Source organism: Thamnophis elegans, chromosome 8 (genome assembly GCF_009769535.1).
Source record: "Thamnophis elegans isolate rThaEle1 chromosome 8, rThaEle1.pri, whole genome shotgun sequence".
NCBI lineage: Eukaryota > Metazoa > Chordata > Lepidosauria > Squamata > Colubridae > Thamnophis > Thamnophis elegans.
Window position 1 is genome coordinate 31,558,493 of NC_045548.1, and position 21,600 is coordinate 31,580,092.

Consider the following 21,600-nt stretch of genomic DNA (forward strand, 5'->3'; position numbering starts at 1 on the left):
AAAGGAATGACATACTTCTGAAAGAATGCTAATAAACTCATGTAGTTCCTTCATTTCTTACCAAAATGAAAATAAAGTGCTGCACATAATCGTATAACATGGTTTTATTTAATGTTATATGTTGAATGTATGCCAAGAATGTATACACAATTGATTCAAAACATTGAATATTTTATTTCCAACATATTATATTTTAGGATACAGCCGAACACAAAGAAGAAAAGAATCTATTGTGCTGGTAGTAGTATTTCTGAATTACAGAGATTATTTCAAAGGCAACACATTTATGATTCAATAATACATTCATTTTAATTATGGTAATAGGCATACATTCAATCCTTTATATTCAGCTGATCTCAAATTATGAATCCTAGAAGGAATAAATGTTTTAAAAATAGTTTTTGTATAATAATCTGACATGAAATTGGTCTACTATGTAACATTCATTTTATTTATTGCAGCTTTTTATGCTTGCTTTGATGTTTATTCCCTTTGAGGCATATGTCAAAGCAGAATGCTGCATTCTCTCCTATGACCCCAGTCCACATCTTTCAAACACTAGCAAAGCATTATCTAGTTTCAGATGGAGCACCTTTCAAATGGGACATATTTCAAATGATGAAGAAATTGATATGCATCATCATCATTATCATCATCATCTGGATATATATTATATATATATATATATATATATATATATATCCAGATGATGGATATATTGGAATAATCTATATGTCTCCTTTTTATAAATACATATATACATATATATGTAGCTATTTAGCTCTCATCAGCTAGCCATACCCTTACTGGGATTCGAACCTGTGTTAACAACTAAGCCACAGGCTCTGATCCATTATCAGCTGAGCCAGGGAGAAAGTATATATTTAAAGTCACAACCCCTGGTATGCCCCAATTATGGGAGGAAGCTTCCTCTTCTTCCCATAATTGGGGCATACCAGGGGTTGTGACTATATATATGTATGTATGTATGTGTGTGTGTGTGGTGTGTGTGTGTGTATGTGTATGTGTGTATGTATTTATGTATGTATGTATGTATATCAGCACAAACATAACATATATATATATAAAGCAAGCATATCTATAGGTAGTCCTCGAATTACAAAAGTTTGTTTAGTGACCATTCAAACTTATAATGGTACCGAAAAAAGTGACTTATGACCATTTTTCATACTTGCAACCTTTGCAGCATCCCCATAGTCACATGATCAAAATTCAGCTGCTTGGCAACTGGCTCATATTTATGACCATTGCAGTATCCCAGGGTCATGTGATCACCTTTTGCAACCTTCTGATAATCAAAGTGAATGGGGAGTCAGATTCACTTAACAACCATGTTATTATTATTCTAACACAGCACAAGTCACTTAATTGAGACAAGAAAAATGGTAAAATAGGGCAAAACTCATTTAACAAATATTTCACTTAGCTACATATATTTTGAGCTCAATTGTAGTCATAAGTCGAGGATTATCTGTACTTGTCCTGCCTTCTGTTTTTCCTACAACAGCAAGCCTGTGAGGAGGGTTGGGATGAGCAATGGAGTGGCTGGAAGCCAGCTGGCTTGTTTCCTAGTTTCCAGGCCAGCACCTAACCCCTTCACCAAACTGGTTTTTCTTTATAGATCACAGACTAAATAAAAACGCTGGTGTCTGGTAGATAACAAGCTTAAATTTGGAAAGCACTGAAAGTTGTGTATATACAGTATAGATATCAACACATAAATTCTGCTGATTACACTTCTAAACTCAGTTACTCAAATTATTTTAGTTTGGTAAACAATACGACATATGCATGCATCAGGCTAGCAGGACTTAGGAACTAATTTGAAATGCAGCTCTACTAATGAAGAGAGATACAAATAGATACCCTAACAGACCCCCAAGGGTTTCTCTATAAAAGCTTTGTGATGAGTTTTTAAGGAATTGGACTAAATGGAATACACTGGATTTGCCATGAATCTATTTAAAAATTGCCGATGTTTATATTTTGACATACAGTATATTTCCTTCACAGGTGCTTTATTGGCTGCTACATGTTGGTAACCTTGAAGCAAACTTTATTTAGACATACCACCTCTGTAACATTTCCATTTTTTCCTTGCTGATATCCTTCTATCTCTCTCCCCCATCTCCTTTCCTTTGCAAGACATTAGACTCCAGGAAAGGTATACAGAGATAGCTATTATCATAATTATCTGGTCAGAGATCTCCATGTTTCATTAAGTTTGCAATGAAGCCATGGGTGACACAATTTTTCCCAAGGGTTAAATGTTGCACACCCAAGATTTATAAGGTTCAATTTCAATATCTCCTTTCCTTAATGTGCCCAAATTATATCAACCCAGCATCAGCATGGTAAATTTCCTTCCTCTGGCATTAATAGGATTGCATTAAAAATATTTCTAGAATGTAGTTGTTGGTCCAGTATTTTCCCTTTCCTCAGATTTGGAATCCTTTGCCACACAAAAAGTTTTTGAATAACAGTCAAAGCCAAGAAAATTAGAATGCAGGAAGGATGGTTGATACAAATATTCCTTTCAGACAATTTCCTAGCTTCCCTACTGGGGAAGCTTTGATACCAAATGAACTGAATTCCATTTGATTTAATTCTATCATAGTTTATGAGAACAAAATGTACAGTATAAATATGCTGTGATAAAACATTAAAAAATACACATTTAAAGAAAAAAAATCAACTCAGATATATAGTTGTGTATGAAAAGTGAACCTTTAATGTTTAATAAAATAATTATTACTTATGCAAAGCAATTCAGAAGTATCACAGGCAACTATATTACATTGTAATTTTTGAAGCTCAATAAATTCATCTTTTTCATATCAATAAAAGCTGTGTGACTTTTCCAATTTTTGGTTTGAAACAAATTGAGACTTGGTATTTATGTTTTAAACAACATTTTTTCTCAAAATTTTATAAGCTTTGAAATGACAAAGGTTTGATCAAGAGTATTTCATATATATTACTTATTTTGAATTTTATCTATGCAACAATATATGATCTTGAATCAATAACTTTAATGTACTTCAATTGATTTCATATTTTTCCTCATCAGAAGAAAAAGGTCTATCCATATATTAGTTAGCAAAACTGCTCCATCAATGACAATTAATGAAAATTATACATTAAACTTTGTAAAAATTTAGGAAATTTGGTTTTGGGATGAAGATTAATTGGTAGAAAATTAGACAATCTATATTTGCTTATTTAGGGCTAAATTATGTGTTTTTACATATACATATCTAGATTTTTATTTGCAAGAAGTATTTTCAAGACACAAAATGCATTGAAGCATCAGTTTACTGATATTTTTATGTTCTTTTTTCAGAAGTCCTTACAATCTCACTTTTAATTAACTCAGTTAAGTATTTCATACTTAAGTATTAAGTTAAATTTCATACTTAAGTATTTCATACTCTGGTAGATGGATTTCCCTCCATAGGAAGGGTAAAAAAACCTTATACTGGACATTGTATACTTTTACAGCATATAATGTCCATTATTAGTAAGGTAGCCCTAGCCATCATTTCATGTAAAAATGTGTGTTGCCAGAGTGGGATTATATTTATCCATTTCACTAATCAGCCATTAATGGAGACTGATGAGTTCTGAACAAAAGAATCACTACTAAAATTATAACACTGGCTACAGTTAGCAAATGTAAATATTACTACGTTTCAACCAAAATCACTTGTAGCATATAACGCATGCAACCAATTCACCAAATACTATCACATGCCATTCCATGCTCTACTTCAATGTTTGTTGACCTTAGCAACCTTAAGACCCGACAGCTGAAACCCATATGTTTTAAAGTTCCCAAAGCTGACAAACACTATTTCAGCTGATTGATGCAGGATATGTTGGAATATCAGAAAAGCCAGGATGCTGTTTATGACATATAATTCAAGCCCCACCATTTTTGTATGAATCATGCATGCAACTCCAGAGGAAGGGACACAGTCTTGATGTTTCTGGCCTTCTCTAAATTGATGTATGGAGAGATTGCAGAGACCACTTAATTGGGAGGATTGTCAAACTTGCATCGTCACGTCGTCATCACGTGATATCACACAACTTTTTCTGCTTCGCTAAGCTGGGGATGGAGTGGCCAGCATATGATGCATCCGGCCCGCGGGCCGTAAGTTTGACACCACTGACATAGGCCTTTGCTAATGATGTCTTTCCAATATACATGCTAGGGTGAGCAGCTTAAGCCATAAACACCAGTGACTGTCCAAAGTAACATTCTGTATGCTTTTCTGAATAATTTTTCCTTCCTATGTATGCTTTTGTTAGTCACAGAATATTTGAATGCAAAACATCAGTTACCAAAAAATATTCCAGTAGTATTTTAAACAATTAATAAATAAACCTCTTTATTATAATTACTTTAAAAAAAATCACAGTGTATGCAAAATGGATGAGATTAAACATTTCATGTATATAAAATTGGCACAGTAATGCTTCATTTGTTTGAATAAGTGCACTGAAATCAGCATCCACCTTTTTCTGATCCCTACACATTTTCAGTTTATGATGAGCAGCTATACCTTGTGAGATCTTTTGCATGGGAGGGATAAGGAATTGGTGTATATTTTAGCATTATTTAGGATGTAAAATAATTTTGGTTGCAAGATTATTAATGAGGAAGACTTTTGGTGGAGAGAAGAACAGAAAATAATTAATGTTTTATAGGTTGGGAAGGAAGCATCAACAAATGCTGATAGGGGTTTTTCATGTCCCACTGAATTTGTCATAGACTTTACAGTGAAATTACTAATGAAAATTGACAACAGCCAATTAAGTGTCAGAAGACACTTAATTGGCTGTTGTGTCACAAGTGTCACAAGAACAGTTTCTTGTTTCTATGGGCAAATTAAGATAAATTTTCTCTTTCCGTCTAATGACTGATTGCATTAAAATCAATGTATCTTTCATTCATTCATTCAGATTCTCCTTCAATACATCAACAAGAATATTTATGAATTGAATATAATGTATGATGTTCCCTCAGTTTAGAACATTGCTATCATTTCACAGAATGGGTATGATGAAACAATGAGAGTAAAGCAATGTAGCACAAACAACTAATAGAGAAATTAATACTTTTTTTTCTAATGAAAATTGGTGTTTGATGAAGATTGGAATGAGGCGTTTTTTTCTCCCTCATTTAGATAGAACATCTGAGAAAAATATTTAAAGCAGTCAAGGTAAATTACCAAATGCCATTTTGATTTGATGAACAATTTAGAGTTAGTGTAGGCATGACAGAAAAAAATGGTAACTCTAAAGAATATGCTTATTATTTAGAAAGACATAATTTTTTTCAGTAATAGATAAGTGTTGAATTAGCTACTAAGATTTCTAAAGTAGGGATCTTGCCAAAACTTGTTCTGATCATAATCTTATGAATTAGGTTTATAAAGAGAAAGCTACTACTTTAAGATGGAGATTAAAAATACTATTATAAAAAGAATAATGGATTATAAAAAGAATTTAACAGAATTTTTGAACATAATTTAACTGTGGGCATGGATTTAAGAATGGTGTGGGATGCAAGTAAAGTTTTATGAGAGGATAGCATACAATTTAATACTGGTCTTAAAAAGAAGAACCAAGGAAAATATAGGCTATCTTAATGGGATAAAACAAGAACAATAAAATTTCCAAGGAAGATAAATATTTCTTATCAAATTATAATTTTACAACAACAGTTGTTGATGTTAACAATAAAACAAATGGATATAAAATGAATTATGCAAAGCAAATTGAATTTACAAATAAATTGGGGAAACATTTACCATATAAATTAAGAAATGAAAAAGAAAAAATATGGAAATTTCAAAAGGGGGAACACTGTATTAATGAATAATATGGCAACACTCCCCAAAAAATCATCAGTATTATTCTATTTTTGTATAAAGGACATAGGATTCCCAAGGAGAAATTAGAAATGAACTATTTTTAAAATTTTGGAAGATGTAAATTTGGAGAGAATTTCATAAAATGGATTTCTTTTTTCTTAGTTCTTTTGTCTTCTCTCTTTAATTCTAAATATTAGTTCTTATTAGTTTTATATATAAACTATCATCTCACATAGGATCTTATTGAACAGCTAATTCATTGATGATATTGCCCAACATTTGAAGTATCTCAAGATACAAATTCACAACAGATCTGTCTCTTTTATAGGTGGAAAACTATCTGTGGATATACTGGCAGCCTGGTCTCTGCTTCCAGTGCTTCTTGCTAGTCATACAGATGATAGCACCTCATTGGTAGGATCCCTTCCTTTCTTATCATCACCCCTTTCAAGGTCAATGAAGTGGATAATTCCAGGTTTCTGGAGTAGATCATCTGTTTCCCTCTGGCTCTTGGGATCTTCTACTTCAATGTATTTTCCTTTGGATTGCTGGGTTGTCTTATTTTCCTTGAACTTAAGATCATCATCAGGGCAATAGACATATTGATAAAGAGCAGCCGCCAGGGTAGCTCCTATAATTGGTCCCAGCCAATATACCTGTACAGAATCAGAAGGAGAGGAAATTTCATACAGGGGATGAAGAACTGACTAATAAATGAAAGGGTGGATAGTAAAGTTCTTTTGGCAAATGGCTTGCAATGACATAATTGGTTACCTCCCCATACTTCTACAAGGAAATATAAAAGTCAGGAATTTTATGGTTTAGCAGTAGATGTTTTTTCTGTACTTTCTGCACAAATACTCAAACCCAGGCAAACTAACCACATTTTTAGATGTTATTGCCATGTTGTTCCACAATGGTATGTTGTGCCTTTCTTCAATCAAAATTATGTAAAATGTATTGGATGAAGAATGACTGGTTGAATTTGATTGGATCATAATCTGTTTTCTTAATTATGAAGTCTATTCCAATGGAAAACTCCAACTATAGGAAAGAGACCTGTGGGGTTTTTGTTTTGTTTTGTTTTTTTGTTTGTTTCAAAAGTCAAGTTGAAAAACTGCCAACTATGAAATCTAAGCCTAATCTAATCTATTTTTTGTATGTCCCATGCATGGTGAATATAAACAGGCAGTGAAGTTTCAATCTGACTTTTTGACCCCTTCCCCACAGGCACAGTATCCCCAAAATAATTTGATTTACCAATCTTAAAAGAAGAAAGATATCTACAAAACAAAAGAAAAAAAAACTGGTTGTGTTTTTTTACATAAAAGCCGTTTTATAATTTAGTACCTTTTAATAAATAAGCAAACAAAATAACAGTTACAGATATTAAGTGTTCTGGAAAATGAGTAATAGTAAAGTATAAAACTTACCCAGTGATCTTTCCAATTTCCCATGATAACTGCAGGCCCAAATGACCGAGCAGGGTTCATGGCCCCTGTGTAACTGATCTGCAGTATGTATATACATACAAATATATAAATATTTGGAAAGGAAGTGTATGATTAACCATAAGCAAACACACTGTTAAAATTCTTATAGAATCATCCTTTTCCAGTGGTACTGAAACGAGGGATGCCAATTCTAAGGCTCTTATACATCTCCTTTCTTAGAGGCATATTTGTGGATGAAAAGGTTACTAGGTGTGGTTTTGACTTGTTTGGAAAAGAAACTTGCTGATCTGTTGATGGCGTTGCTGGGCTCTTTCTATTGGAGCAGTTTTACTTCCTTCCTACCATGAGGGTGTTTTTTACATAATATACTTGATATCTGAACTCATGTCTGATAATGCCCTTTGAGCTCTTCCCATTTGATTGGCAAAAGATTTTCTAATTTTTTCTTCATTTTATAAGTGTGGATTTGATGATAGAGTACCTTTGACACAATGTACATTTTTGTAGGGGCTTAGAAAGCACAGATCATTTCCAAGAACTGTGCTTTCTCTCCAGCTTTGAAAAGGGACATCTGTTTTCCTTCCTCCTTCCTTCCTTCCTTTCCATTAATTCATTCAGTTTCTAATGCTGCCCATTCAGTTAATGACTCTGGGCAGTGGACGATTCAAAAAATATACTACAGTTAAAACACTAACAACATTTTAAAACAATAAAAATATGGCTTTTGGGACATTAAATAATAACAGGTAGATTCCTATACTGCACTGTTAAAAATGAGCATGTTATTGTTCTATGCATTAAACAGTTAGATAAAATAGCACCTGGACCACAGTTTATCAGATACAAATACTATAAACAAATAAACAAACAAATATTAAAAATAAATAAATTTCAAAATATTATGTGTATGTGCACGCAAACATACACACACACATATACAAGTATATCCTTATATGGCATAGGGATACTAGTTACTTGAGTGACTGTTCCCAAGTTATATGCCCAATCCCTTCAATCTGGGAGGGTTAGGGTGCTTTAGGGCCCTTCAATTAAACAATGTCATCCATTGGGTTCCCAGAAGTACAATGCCTTCTATCTGCAATGCTTGATGTCTGGAATAAGTTTTCCCCAACATCTGGATTGCCTCCACTCTGTTGTCCAGAAAAAGTGTTGAAGATCTTGCCACATTCCATCTGGTCTGTTGTGCTTGCCATCATTGCCCTTTGACTGATACCATTGTAATTACAGAGAACTGCCCAGAGTCATTGGAAGTTGGGTGGCATACAGGGTAATTAAATAATTAATTAAATAAATAAATAAATAATAAATAAATAAATTGTGTTGTTGTTAAAAATAAAAAAAGTTCCTTTATTTACTTTAGATGTTTGTTGAACAAAGAAGAGAACCAGGATTATTTCAAGTGATATACTAAGTAAACTGAAAAAAAATATAAATAAAAAAACTAATTATATATTTATACATACACACATATTTTGTTTATATTTATACACACATTCAAAGAATAAGAGAAACATATAAGAATATTATTAATTTTAATATATTTGACTCAAATGATTCCTAAGATGCTTGCTTGCATATAAATATTTTAAATATAATTAACTGAAAGTTACAGCCTCTGACCACGCATGGGTTTCAGAATAATAAGCTAATAGGCTACTTAAAACATTGCTACTCTATATAATTTATAAGTCCCTAGCTAAAAAAGCTAATGAAAGAAGCAACTTACAGCAAATAGATGTCCTATTGCAACGGAGAGTCCAATTCCCAATGCCACAGAACCGGTGACATCATTTCGCTTAGAATCACAGCTGGCAAAAATAGTAAAAACCAGCTGGAAGGTAATTATCAGCTCCACTAAGAGCCCATGTCCACTGGAAAGTTCTGCATGTATCAGAGAGGAAACATGCAGAGAGCCAGGCAGCATAAATAAAGTGTGAAATTGTAATTACCAACTCACTAATTAAAATAGTTTCAAAGTACACAAGTGTTTTGGAAAGAAAGAAATTAGAATAAGGCAAGGAAATAATACACTGTTAAAAGCCTTTTAAGTAACAGCCTCTTGGGTAATCTAGGCTTCCTTGACAGGTGGCTCTGAAAGGCTCCTGTTAATGGCTCATTAGCCATTAGATTGTTAGGATACAGAGATGTGTATTTTGCATCCTCATGTGAAATAGCAATGCTCTAAACCAGTGGTTCCCAACCTTTTTTGGCCATGCCCCATCTAAGCATCTCTAAAATCCTGATGACATATAATTCTTACTTTACTCAAAAAGTGAACTTTATTCACATGGAAGAAGCCTAAAAGGCCACTCACTTGGTTTAAAGACTGTTCCAATTGCCCCCATTAAAAATCAAACTCCCCCCCTTGTGGGAACCACTGCCCTAAACATAAGATGGTTTGCTTACCTGATTGTGGTGTAGATCTTGCTAATATGGCTTATACATTGTGTCCCAAAGGTGCTTTTTCAAGAGGCAACTGGACATTCTTGTTTTCTTTGAAGATGTTTTGCTTCTCATCCAAAAAGCTTCTTCACTTCTGAACTGAAAAGCTTCCTACATGAGAAGTGAAACATCTTCAAAGAAAACCAGAAAGTCCAGTTGCTTCTTGAAAAAGCACCTTTGGGACAATCATGACCTGGATGACTGAGAATCTCCATAGACACTTATTCCTTGTGTTATATAGGTGACAGCAGTAAATTAAGCCAATGTGGGGTATTCCCCAAACCATGATGAACATAGGTTTGTGCGATGTGTGTACACCCATCAACAGCTTTACATTCAACCTAACATCAGCTGTGGCCCTTATTTATATGTGTATGTGTAAAATAGCCCTCTTCCAAACTCTTGGGTTTTGATGGAAATTTTGCACAAGATTCTTAAGTGTACAACTACTTTTCTATTATTTTTCTTTGGCAGATCCATGATTTAGTTTTCTGTTATGAATACTTAATTAGCTCTTACTCAATTAATTTCTGTTTCAAATAAAAATTGACAGCATGTAAGTGCAGTTTCATATCCTGCAGTGAGGTTAATTGATAGAAGAGAACAAAGCTAGAACCAAAAGCAAAGATTATTTTTTAAAAAAGTTATCTAAAATATACACTTTTGTTTTAATATATCTAGCCTTTTCTTTTAAAATATTCCATGCCTGGATGTTATACCTCATATCAATTCTTTTAGTTAGAAATATCTACTAAGGAACAATTCCTAAGACAGAATTTAAAAAAACTGCAAATAAGCTACATCAAATGTATTAAAATAAAAAAAGGTCCTTGCTTTAAGTTAAACTGTATACGCCCCCCACAGTTTATTAGGACCTGATACATGCATATAACTGTTGTGAAATATTTAGCAGTTAGTTTACAGTAACGAATGGATTTATGGGGCGCAGGGCACCTGCCTATCAAAGTTTCTTATTAACATTTTTCTTAAAGGCATTCTAAATCCGTTCAAAGAAATACATTCCACGTGGGCCTGGAGTTTTATCAAAAGGTCACTTTTGAATTAAAAAATAATCACATGAACCACTTGGGAAACCACTGTTCAAATTTTAAAGCAAGTTTTTCAAAATACTTTCATTAGGTTAATATAATTCTAAACACCTTATATTCATTTTAGCCCTTGGCATCCACATCGTCATCATCATATATAAAAAGATGCAGAAGTGAATTTAAGTTATCCAGATCTTGTCCAAAAAAATCCATGCTATAATATGAATGAGACATAGAATGTTTGTTTGTATATTAGTGTGGAAGCCAGAATAAATGTAACCTGAATGTAACCTTTCCAGTCCACACTGGAAAGTCATTTGCTTTGTAAACTTATAAAAGCGGGAAGGGGGAACAGTGGTGCAATTCAGCCAGTCTATCCTGTTCGGGTGAAGCGGTAGCAATGGCAGTAGGAGGTTCCACCCACTCACCCGAACATCATCATGTCAATTTTTGATGCACTGCACATGCGTGGAAGGTCCTGCGCATGTGCGGAGGTGGCGTGTGCTCCCATTTGCAAACCAGTAGCAAAGGTAAGTTGATTTCACCTCTGAGAGGGGAGTAATTTTTAATTCTGAATTTATTAACTGGCCATTGTCCCCCAATACAGAATTAAAGCAATTTTCGAGGATTTGAAATCTAATCGGTGTGGGGTTTGTTTGCTCTCAAGACCATGGCAAGATATGTACTGTACTGTCTTTGATATGAAAAGAAAATGCTTAGTGAAGATATTGGACTAAGCCTGGGAAGGAGAACCTAATTTCAAGTCCATATGCAAATCGATTGTCTCAGTCACCCTCTCTCAAGTAGGGGAAGATTCTTCAGCCATTTTCAACAAGAAAGGGTTTTCCCATTCAGCAAATGCTGAAATCTGTTTGCAAGGCTTGGAATCGTTATTATTAGAAAGGATAATTCTCCATTCTCTCAACCTACCTGGGTAACTCCAAATCCCCCAATTACACTTGATGGAGTGACCAGATAGAGTATTCCTGCCCCTGCGATGGCACCCAGGCATTGGGCTACAATATAGAAGACTGACTTGGCAAGGCTGATCTTCCGAGTGCAAACCATTGCAACGGTTACTGCAGGGTTAATATGGCCACCACTGATGTCCAATGCACTGGACCATTGTTGCAATGCTGAGTCCAAAACACAGAGAAATAAGGACCATGTCCACAGGCAGGGGTTTTTCAATCCCACCCCAGTTGATCGTAGAGCCAAGGCTGAGGAAGACAAAAATGAGCATGGCCAAAAATTCTGCTGACACAGACTTCCAGAAGGACTTGGTCCAGATGCCTTTAAATGCTGCCATGACAGCCTCACAATTACACCATCGGCCACACTTACTGAAAAGGAAAACAAAGCAGCATAAGGACTTGATCCTGTCATTTAATAAATGCTTTAAAAATGAACGTGCCATTATTTGCAAAGAACTAATAACAAGAACAGCTTGTAAGAATCTATCACAGACCTGTAATTAGCCAATAACAGTCCCACATCTGCATGGAATGAACAATGGGGAGGGGGAGATATCCCATCTGGTCATCTCTATTCTACATTGTCATGTGTTTATTGATACTCTCCACTTCCAATTCCTGTTTAAAGTTATTACCATAGAAGTAACAAGTGATGGGCTTTTATAAATCACCTTAGAGCCTAGAGTAACAAAGCACAGAGATGAAAGTGAAAAATTAATATTCTTCTTCTGTACCCAGAAGTTACATTCAGGAATAGTATATGTGAGAAGAGATGCCTTGCTTAATAACATTAACACAGACACAGACACATACACACATACACACACATATAAAAGGTAAAGTTCCCCTCGCACATATGTGCTAGTCGTTCCTGACGCTAGTGGGCGGTGCTCATCTCTGTTTCAAAGCTGAGGAGCTAGTGCTGTCCAAAGATGTCTCCATGGTCATGTGGCTGGCATGACTAAATGCAGAAGGCACATGGAAAGCTGTTACCTTCCCACCAAAGTTGGTCCCTATTTATCTACTGGCATTTTTTACATGCTTTCGAACTGCTAAGTTGGCAGAAGCTGGGACAAGTAACAGAAGCTCACCCTGTTATGTGGCACTAGGGAATTGAACTGCCGAACTACTGACCTTTTGATCAATAAGCCCAGCATCTTACCACTGAGCCACTGCCTCCAGTTCTGGAGAACCAGTAGTGGAAATTTTGAGTAGTTTGGAGAACCACTAAATACCACATCTGACTGGCACCGCCCCCATCTATTCTCTGCCTCCTGAGACCCAGCTGACTTGCAGCATAAAATATTGATATGTTTTGTGTACACTTTACAATGTAAGCTCTTGCTCTTTGGAACATCTTAAACATACAGCCCCTGATGGTATGTGTTCCTACCCTCTTGACCTTTCATAAGGGACTGGCAACCTGGCTTTGCCAGTTGGTTTGGGCCCCCATTAGACAGTACCACTCTGGAAGTGGTTGAGGAGTAATAGCAGATTCCACCTCATCCCCTGCACACTTTGATCCTTCCCTTGCCATCATTTTACCTTCTCTTATAATTTTACTGTTAATATATTCATATTGTTTATTGCTTTTAATTTTGTAAGCCACCCAGAATTGCCTTGTGATGACAGCGCAGATAAATGTAATAAATAGATAAAAAACATAACGGCAATATTCTGTTGTAGGATAGATGATATTTATTTTAGTTCTATGTCACCCATTTTCACTTAAGAAGAATTATCTGAATCAGGAAAACTAGGACGCTTGCCATGAAAAAATAAGATTGAGATTCAATGTTATCCTATGTCTCAAGAGCTCCAGTAAATTGTCTCTTTAGAGCTATCCAAGGTGCTGCAAGTTCAGCCTGGATACTTCAAGTCTTCCCTGTGGCTTGAAGTGTGATCTCCTTGAGTCAGCAGAAAATGGAGCCAGTACGAAATGTGCAGTGTCCATTGCCTCTGTTCCCAATTACTGACAACCATCTGATTTCCCCCCAATATAATGGGTGTCACAGCCTATTAGAATTATTTTAGTTTGAGTCTGCCTTTGGATGATGTTAGAACAATGGGAAGAAATGACATTTTAACAGTGATAAAACGTTTCAGTTTGTCTTATTCATGGGCTGAAGTGAGATGAAGGCAACATCTTGAGGATACAGCAGGAAAAAAAGATACTTAAATGGTGTATTCCATAGTTAAATGCAAATATATGAGTAAGGTGAACATTATTCTATATGTATGCCTGCTCATTAAGATATCTGGACAATGCATGTTCTGGTTTTTATCTTTTCTGACGTGACTTCTGTTCTACAGGTCCTACATTTCTGCTTTGACTTAGTTTTCCTTACTATCTCTTCTTCCACCCACAGCTTACTACTACCAGCAGTGTTTCATCCACTGCTTCTATCTGAATCCTATTTTGTCTCTGAGTCCTACCAAATACCAGGTAGGCTAACAATGCAAAGATATCATGTCAATGATATTCTTTGGATTTTATTTTTACCACCTGTTATCTTCTATCTGTGGTCACATTTCCTCAGAACTAAAGCTACACACCATTACTTTTATTTCAGTCTTCTCTAACTTCAAGTTATGTACTGAATGTGTGTCCATCATTCCACAATCATATAGCCCGGGGGTTAGCAAGGGCAGTATATTTAGAAAGCACAAATTGGGGAAGGTTATTCTACATAATGCTTTCATGGAATAGAATCGAGACTTTGCTTATAAAAGGTAAAAGTTTGTTCTATCCAGTTATGTTCGAATCTAGGAGATGATGCTCATCTCCATTTCTTAGCTGAGGGAGACATGTTGTCCAAAGACATTTCTGTAGCCATGTGGCCAGTATGACTATACGCTGAAGCACATGGAATGCGGTCACTTTTCCATCAAAATGATAACTATTATCTACTTACATTTGCATGCTTTCGAGCTGCTAGGTGAGCAGGAGATGATATATTTAATTTTACATACAAGTCAATGAAGTTTTCCAAGGTTTACAGCGTGCATGTTTTATGCACTTTAAGAGCTTCCAATAACTATATTTGAGTTTTAAAGTGAAATGTTTTTGGTTTAGGACTATATAATAGAAAATCTAGACATGCTTCTATTTAAACAAGAGCATAAAACAAGTGACATAAAGTCAAAGTGTGGTAGTCAGAAACATCACACAAGGTTTCCAAATTTCTCTTTCTGCAGCATTCCTGAAACATTAACATCATCCTGAAAGACAAATGACAGTGATCATTCATCTGGACCGGAAATGAAGTAAAAGGAAATTCTGTATTTATCTGCTCAAAGGTGTCATCTTTTGTAACGGTGAAGAATCGGTATTTCCAAATTATACTGGATGTTTGTGAATTCCAAAAATACTTTTGCAGAAACTTGCTTGGAATAAGTGAGAAACTTGTGAAATGATGAAACTTGATCAGATAAACTACAACTAATGACTGATTTCACTGATTATTGTGTAATCTACTATAGGGCTAAAATTTAAAGATAGCAAAAGAGGCTCTTTTGTCTATTTCTTGTTATCAATATCCAAAGCTGCGTTCCTAATTATCCAAATTTTGTACAGATACAGTATATTCAATGTCCAGCACACCAGCACATGCTATTATGCCATCATTATGAATGATATAACAATAATTTGTGACAATTACTAAGCATTGCTTTGATTTGGCTGACATTCCCCACCTCTTTATTTATTTTGTTGGTTGGTTTTATGGCAGGGATTACCAGAAATGGTAGATTTAAAGAATCATTTAAAGGGTTAGAGTTTTAAATAATGTTAGGGAAAGCAAGATGTGTTGTGCTGGCTGTTGGCAATGTGAAAGTACTTCACAAGAATGAACTATGGCAGCCTGAAGATTTATGAGACATAGGTCCTCAGATTACATTACATATGTCCAGTATCATGAATACTTAAAAAGGCTATTTGTTTCTGGCCTGAGTATATTTATCCCTTTTCAAATTCCCTCTTCAAAGGGATAAATATAAGCCCATTGCTGCTGGTTTCCTTGAAAAAACAAACCAAAGTACTCTGCAAACAGAGTTTAGAAGAAAAAAACCTCTGCTGTACTTGGCTGGAAAATGTCAACTCCAAGATTTTTTCTTGCTGAAATTATTTTTATGTGTGGTTTAGCGTTCTTAGAGCCACCTCAGAAGAGTAAAGTAAAGGTAAAGGTTCCCCTTGCACATATGTGCTAGTCAACCCCAACTCTAGGGGGCAGTGCTCATCTCCATTTCAAAGCCAAAGAGCTAGCGCTATCCAAAGTTGTCTCCGTGGTCATGTGGCTGGCATAACTAAACACCAAAGGTGCATGGAACATTGTTACCTTCCCAACAAAGGTGGTCCCTATTTTTCTACTTGCATTTTTACATGCTTTTGAACTGCTAGGTTGACAGAAGCTGGGACAAGCTCACTTCGTTACGCGGCGCTAGGGATTCAAACTGCCAAACTGCGGACTTTTCCGATCAACTTTCCGTCTTAGCCACTGAGCCACTGTGTCCTTCAGAAGAGTAAGGTAAAGGTAAAGGTTCCCCTTACACATATGTGCTAGTTGTTCCCAACTCTAGGGAGCAATGCTCTCCGTTTCAAAGCCGAAGAGCCAGCGCTGTCCAAGACCTCTCCGTGGTCATGTGGCTGGCATGACTAAATGCCGAAGATGCATGAACATGTTACCTTCCCACCAAAGGTGGTCCCTATTTTTCCACTTGCATTTTTACTTCAAAAAATGCTTTCAAAGTTTGTTTTTGAACAGCTAGGTTGGCAGAATCAGAAGAGTAACATGCCTCAAAAAGAAGGCTTTAAGCAAAACTTCTCATCACCTTGTCCATTGCTTGATGCCAATATTGCATGGTTTGGATCAGCCCAAAGTGAACAACCATCCAGGTTTTAGGCCTGCCTTCCTCCAACTGTGTTCTTCAGATCAATTAGAAGTTCATCTTCCTTGACCTCCTAGCCTAGATAGATGGTTCCACTCTCAACTGGGGAGAATGAAGTCCAGCACACGGCATTTTCTTCAACTGCTTCACAAAAGCTTTCAGGAGAACCAAAGTCCACTTGCTCCTTGCTGATCTGCTCTCTGCATCAGGCGAGCTTTGAAAGAGAAGGAAGGCGACTTCTCTACCTAACAGGCACTGTTCCCTCTAAGGTGCACGGCTGTGCGGCCATGCATGTGACAAGAAAATCCCATGCGGCAGTTTCTAGCTGCCACGCAGGGGCCTCACAAAATCTAGGGTTAGCATGGGCACGGGGATGGTGGCAGGAGCTTACACAGCACAGCTGGTCTCCTAGGACCTCCTAGGTGCTGGCTGCGCCGCTCATTACCATCAGTCGCCCCGTGTTCAGCAAAGCAAATGTGGGGACGTCCTTTGCAGGCGGCCAGAACTGGCCGCCCACAAGGACCTCCCCAGACTTGTTTTGATGAGCATGGAGCGACTGATGGTAGTTTGTGCCGGCCACGGCCGCTCAAACTAGCATCAGTTGCTCTGTATTCAGCAAAGCAAGGCCAGGGAGGTCCTTTGTGGGCGGCCAATCCTAGCCGCTTGCACCCGGCTCTGCGGCTGAAGTGAACCCCCAAGAATATCTGCTGCTGCCTCCTCCTCCTCCAACAGCACTGCCGGATTTGCTGCCCGATGCTGCGGCTGAGGTGAAGCCGCCAAAGCTCCCGCCAGCACCCCCGCCCATGGCAGTGGTGCCTCTCCCTCCACGCGGAGCACTTGAGCTGGCCCCTGCGTTATCCCTCCCCCTTCCTCCTCTGCCGTGCTTTTGAGGAGCCATGAGCCGCGGGAGCTAGTAGGAAGGTGGCGGAGGTGGAGATGGTGGCAGGGGTAACCTGGGGCCCAGCTGAGGTGCTCTGAGCGGAGGGAGAGGCACCGCCGCCACTACCATCGGCGGGGCGCCAGTGGGAGCTTTGGCGGCTTCACCTCAGCTGCAGCGCTGGGGAGCAAATATGGTGCTGTTGGAGGAGGAGGAGGAGGAGGCAGCAGCAGTTATTCTAGTGGTGGTGGGGGCTCGTCAGCATCTCAGCGGCAGCCCTGCCCTCTGTGAAAAAAACCGAAGATGGAGCAGATCCACGCAGATGACGTCGCTGCAACATGACTGGAGGAGGAATTCTAGGAGTTGAAATCCACAAGTCTTAAAGTTGTCAGGTTTGAAGACCCCTGGGTTTTTATTTCCTAAAGGTTATGGGTGCAAGGATCTTGTAACTTGACAGCTTTAAGACTTGCATGCTTCAGTGCCAGAGTTTCTGAGCCAACATGACTGGAGGAGGAATTCTGGGAGTTGAAGTCCACAAGTCTTAAAGCTGTCAGGTTTGAACACCCCTGGGATTTTTTTTCTAAAGGGTTAGGGGTACAAGGATCTTGTAACAACAGTTTTAAGACTTGCGTGCTTCAAATGCCAGACTTTCTGAGCCAACATTTTGGTTGCTAAGCAGGAGCGTTGTTAAGTGATACTGATATTATATAACACTTTTAATTAAGTGGGTACCTTGAATAAACATAACTTTGAGTTTCAAATAATACTGATTTCGTTGTTGTCTTAGGTGACATCTGTGAAAAAAATTCAGGTGCTCAGGCATGAAAATATGCCGCTCAAACACTATACTTTTCTGTTCACACTGAAAAAAATTAGAGGGAACATTGCTAACAGGAACTTTGCGCCAAGACATTTCCATCCCGCTCCGGGTCTACTCCTAGACTCCCTTTTCCCCAAATAGAGCCACGTTTCCCAGACAGGTTCTGAGCGACCTACTTTCCAGCGGGAGCCTTTCAGTTGGGAGCATGGGGTGAGGGGAGGGGAGGGGAAGACGCCTCAGTGTCTTTGCAAGGCACGGAAACGAAAGCCTTTATCCCGGCGCGAAACGCTCCAGGTTTTTGGCAGGTCAGCAGAGAGCGAAGAAGGAAGGCAGCGCCAGTCTAGAAGGCAGAAAGAAAGCGCCGCAAGGCCAGGGAGCGCGCGGGGCATCCCCGGGGAACGAAGCTGGGGAAGATTTGTAGCGGGCCGCGGATGCAGCTTCTAACGAGGTCCGCGTCCAGAGGCGCTGAGATCTGTTTACGAGGCAGTGCAAACTGCTGGCAAAGGAGTTTTTCTAGGATCTTTTCCAAATACATAGGTGAAAAGGACGGGAACTGCCCTTGACATTTAGCCATTACAAATCTCCCAGGTTTAACGTTTCATACCGTTAATACGCTCACCGAGCCTCCACAAGCTCGCTCGCTCTCTCCCTCCTCTCTCCCTCCCCTCCCTCTCTCTTGTATGTGTCTGTCTCTGTCTGCCTGTCTGCCTGTCTCTCTCTCTCCCTGTGACACCACACACGTATCGCACGCAAGTGTATTTCTTTAAAAAAACATTTTTCTTTTCTTTTCTTTTTTTCAAAAAAAGGATAGCACCATTAGATTAAACAACAAAGCAAGGGGCATTGTGGAACGATACTTGGGGTAGGAAGCGGTAAAGGAAGCAAAGCTAATCAGAAAGTCGTATGAAATTTCCAACAATTTCCAACAGGTTAATAAAAACACAGTGGCACAATCCAACTGCGCGGGACAGGGGTTCTTGGCTCGCTGGTTTTGGGGGGCGGGGGCTGATTGGGAGGGAAGCGGGAGGGGGGAGGGGGAAAGGCTCCAAAGGGAAAGGGCGATGGGTCCAGGGTAAGCCAAGACCGTGTCCCGCAACGCTTCTGCCCTCTTATTGTCTGGGCCCTCTTACCTCTGAGGACCCTTCGCAGAGACCCTTATCCCCAACTCGCGTTTACTCCCGTCTTCCAGAACTTCTCGCTACGGTCCCACAAATTGCGGAGGAGGAACTCGCATGAGGCCTCTGCCATCCCTCGGTAGACCTGGCCAGTCGTCGTCGTCCCCCCGCGCCCCCGCCGCAGCTTTGCTACTAGAGGTCCAAAGAAGAAAGGTTGGGTCTCCTCCGTGGCAACCTCTCGGCCGAGGGAGGCAGAGGGAATTGGGCAAAGGAGCTAGGGGGAATTGGGGGAAGGAAGGCAGCCCAGGCGCATCTTTCCAACCGAGATACCCCAACCAACCGATCCCCATTATCCCCACCCTGACCGGTCATTCGACTCACCCCCAAGCTCTGGGCGCCGCTTCGTCGCTCATGCCTTCTCGCGTGTGGTGCGCCTGGCTAGAGACCGAGTCGCGAGAAGGGGTGGCGGAGCCCGGGGTGCTTGGGGGAATCGGGTTACTTCTGCTCCTCTCTGGCCCGGTGGGCTCTTCCAAATGGAGGCTGCGGGCCGAGCAGCTGGCCAGGCATTGGGTTATATTTGAACTCCGAATAACTTTCCCATACCTGATCAACTCCAAAGGGGTGGGGCCGCCTCCCGCAGCCCGAACTCCTGCTGCCGAGGGAGAGGAAGGGAGAGGAACTAACTTGCGACGGCAGTTAGCTCGCGATCTCAGGCGCTGGGCAGGAGCAGCCGACAGAAAATGCTTCCCGGGACTTGCCAGTCCTTGCCATGAGTGGAGTTCAAAGGGAAGCTTGTGCCTGACGCTGGGAGCTGAGCCCCCCCACCCCGCCTGGCTCGTGGCAAAGCAGAACGGCTTGACCCAGAAGTAGCACGCTCTCTGCACGCAAACCAAGTACTTGGCCTCTTTATCTGGACCTCACTCGCTCGTTTTTGTTTAATCATGATGTAAGCCTAGTTGCCTGGAATCACCCCAGCCATGAGTTGGGCCTGACCTTTCTCAAGACTTTGAGAAGCCCAGCAGGAGATTCATTTGATCTGCACCTTACTTTCTTTTGCCTGCATCCTAGGACAACATACATTTCCCTGTATTATTTTCTTTTCATTTAGGTCAGTGGCCCTATAAAAGGAGTAGACTAGAGTAGAGTAGAGAAGAAAATAGAATAGAATAGAAATGAAAAGAGTAGAGTAGAGTAGAATAGAATAGAACAATAGAATAGAATAGAATAAGACTAGAATATAATATAAAGAACAGATCAGAACATAATTCTTTATTGGCTAAATGTGATTGGACACACAAGGAATTTGTCTCCATGCATAAGTACATACAAGCAACAAGTGACAAATCATGAGTGTAAGTATAAAGAGAAAGCCCAAAATACTGAAATGACTATAAGAGTTGCAATGTAAGAGATCAAAGTTATTGCTTCGTTGAAAAATATTGATCCATCACCTAATTTTAATTGCTGCACCACACATAGAATGGGATTCTTTGCTATGTGAACCCAGCAGGTACTCTGCCCTCCCTTAGGCAGACTTAACAAACCTTGAAGTATCCAAGGGCCTTGATAGCTGCTAGCTGAAGATTCTGCATCCGGAGACAATGGATGTACAGAAACATTAAAGTATCGGGTTCTTCAATGCTTAGAGACATTCATAATAGCTTCATCTTTTTGGTATGCCACCTTTCTTATTCTGGTCTTTGACCCTAATAAAGGTTGATGTGATTTGATGTGATTTGATGTATGGGAAGTGGGACAAACTTTCCCCTAAACATGTACAATGTGTATGAACCTACTCATGATATTTCTACCCTATGGCTGTTTCTTTTCTCATCTATAAACAGGCAAATATGCAACTTTTGTACCCAACATTTAGTACAAATTAGGCATTAAAAATTGCATAAGGCAGGTTGAAAAATAAAGTGTGGCTCGTCTTTGAAAGCACATTAAACCCATTAGACAGGTTTTCCTGTGGCTTTGTTGATCACCTGATGCTTATCCCATGCTGCTTATAGTAAGGTTTCCATGAACAACCTGTCTTAAGAATTGGAACACATA

General features: G+C 38.8%; 1 protein-coding gene across 1 annotated transcript; it reads right to left on the reverse strand.

The window, feature by feature from the left end:
• Positions 1-2,724: 2,724 nt before the first annotated feature.
• On the reverse strand, positions 2,725-20,129 carry AQP4 (aquaporin 4). The gene is made up of 6 exons (XM_032223017.1): positions 19,924-20,129; positions 12,338-12,522; positions 11,800-12,212; positions 9,105-9,269; positions 7,337-7,414; positions 2,725-6,559 (listed from the first exon to the last, which is right to left on the reverse strand). The coding sequence occupies exons 2-6, from the start codon at positions 12,402-12,404 to the stop codon at positions 6,293-6,295; spliced, it is 990 nt and encodes a 329-aa protein (XP_032078908.1). The 5' UTR covers positions 12,405-12,522; positions 19,924-20,129; the 3' UTR covers positions 2,725-6,292.
• Between the last annotated feature and the right edge of the window lie 1,471 nt (positions 20,130-21,600).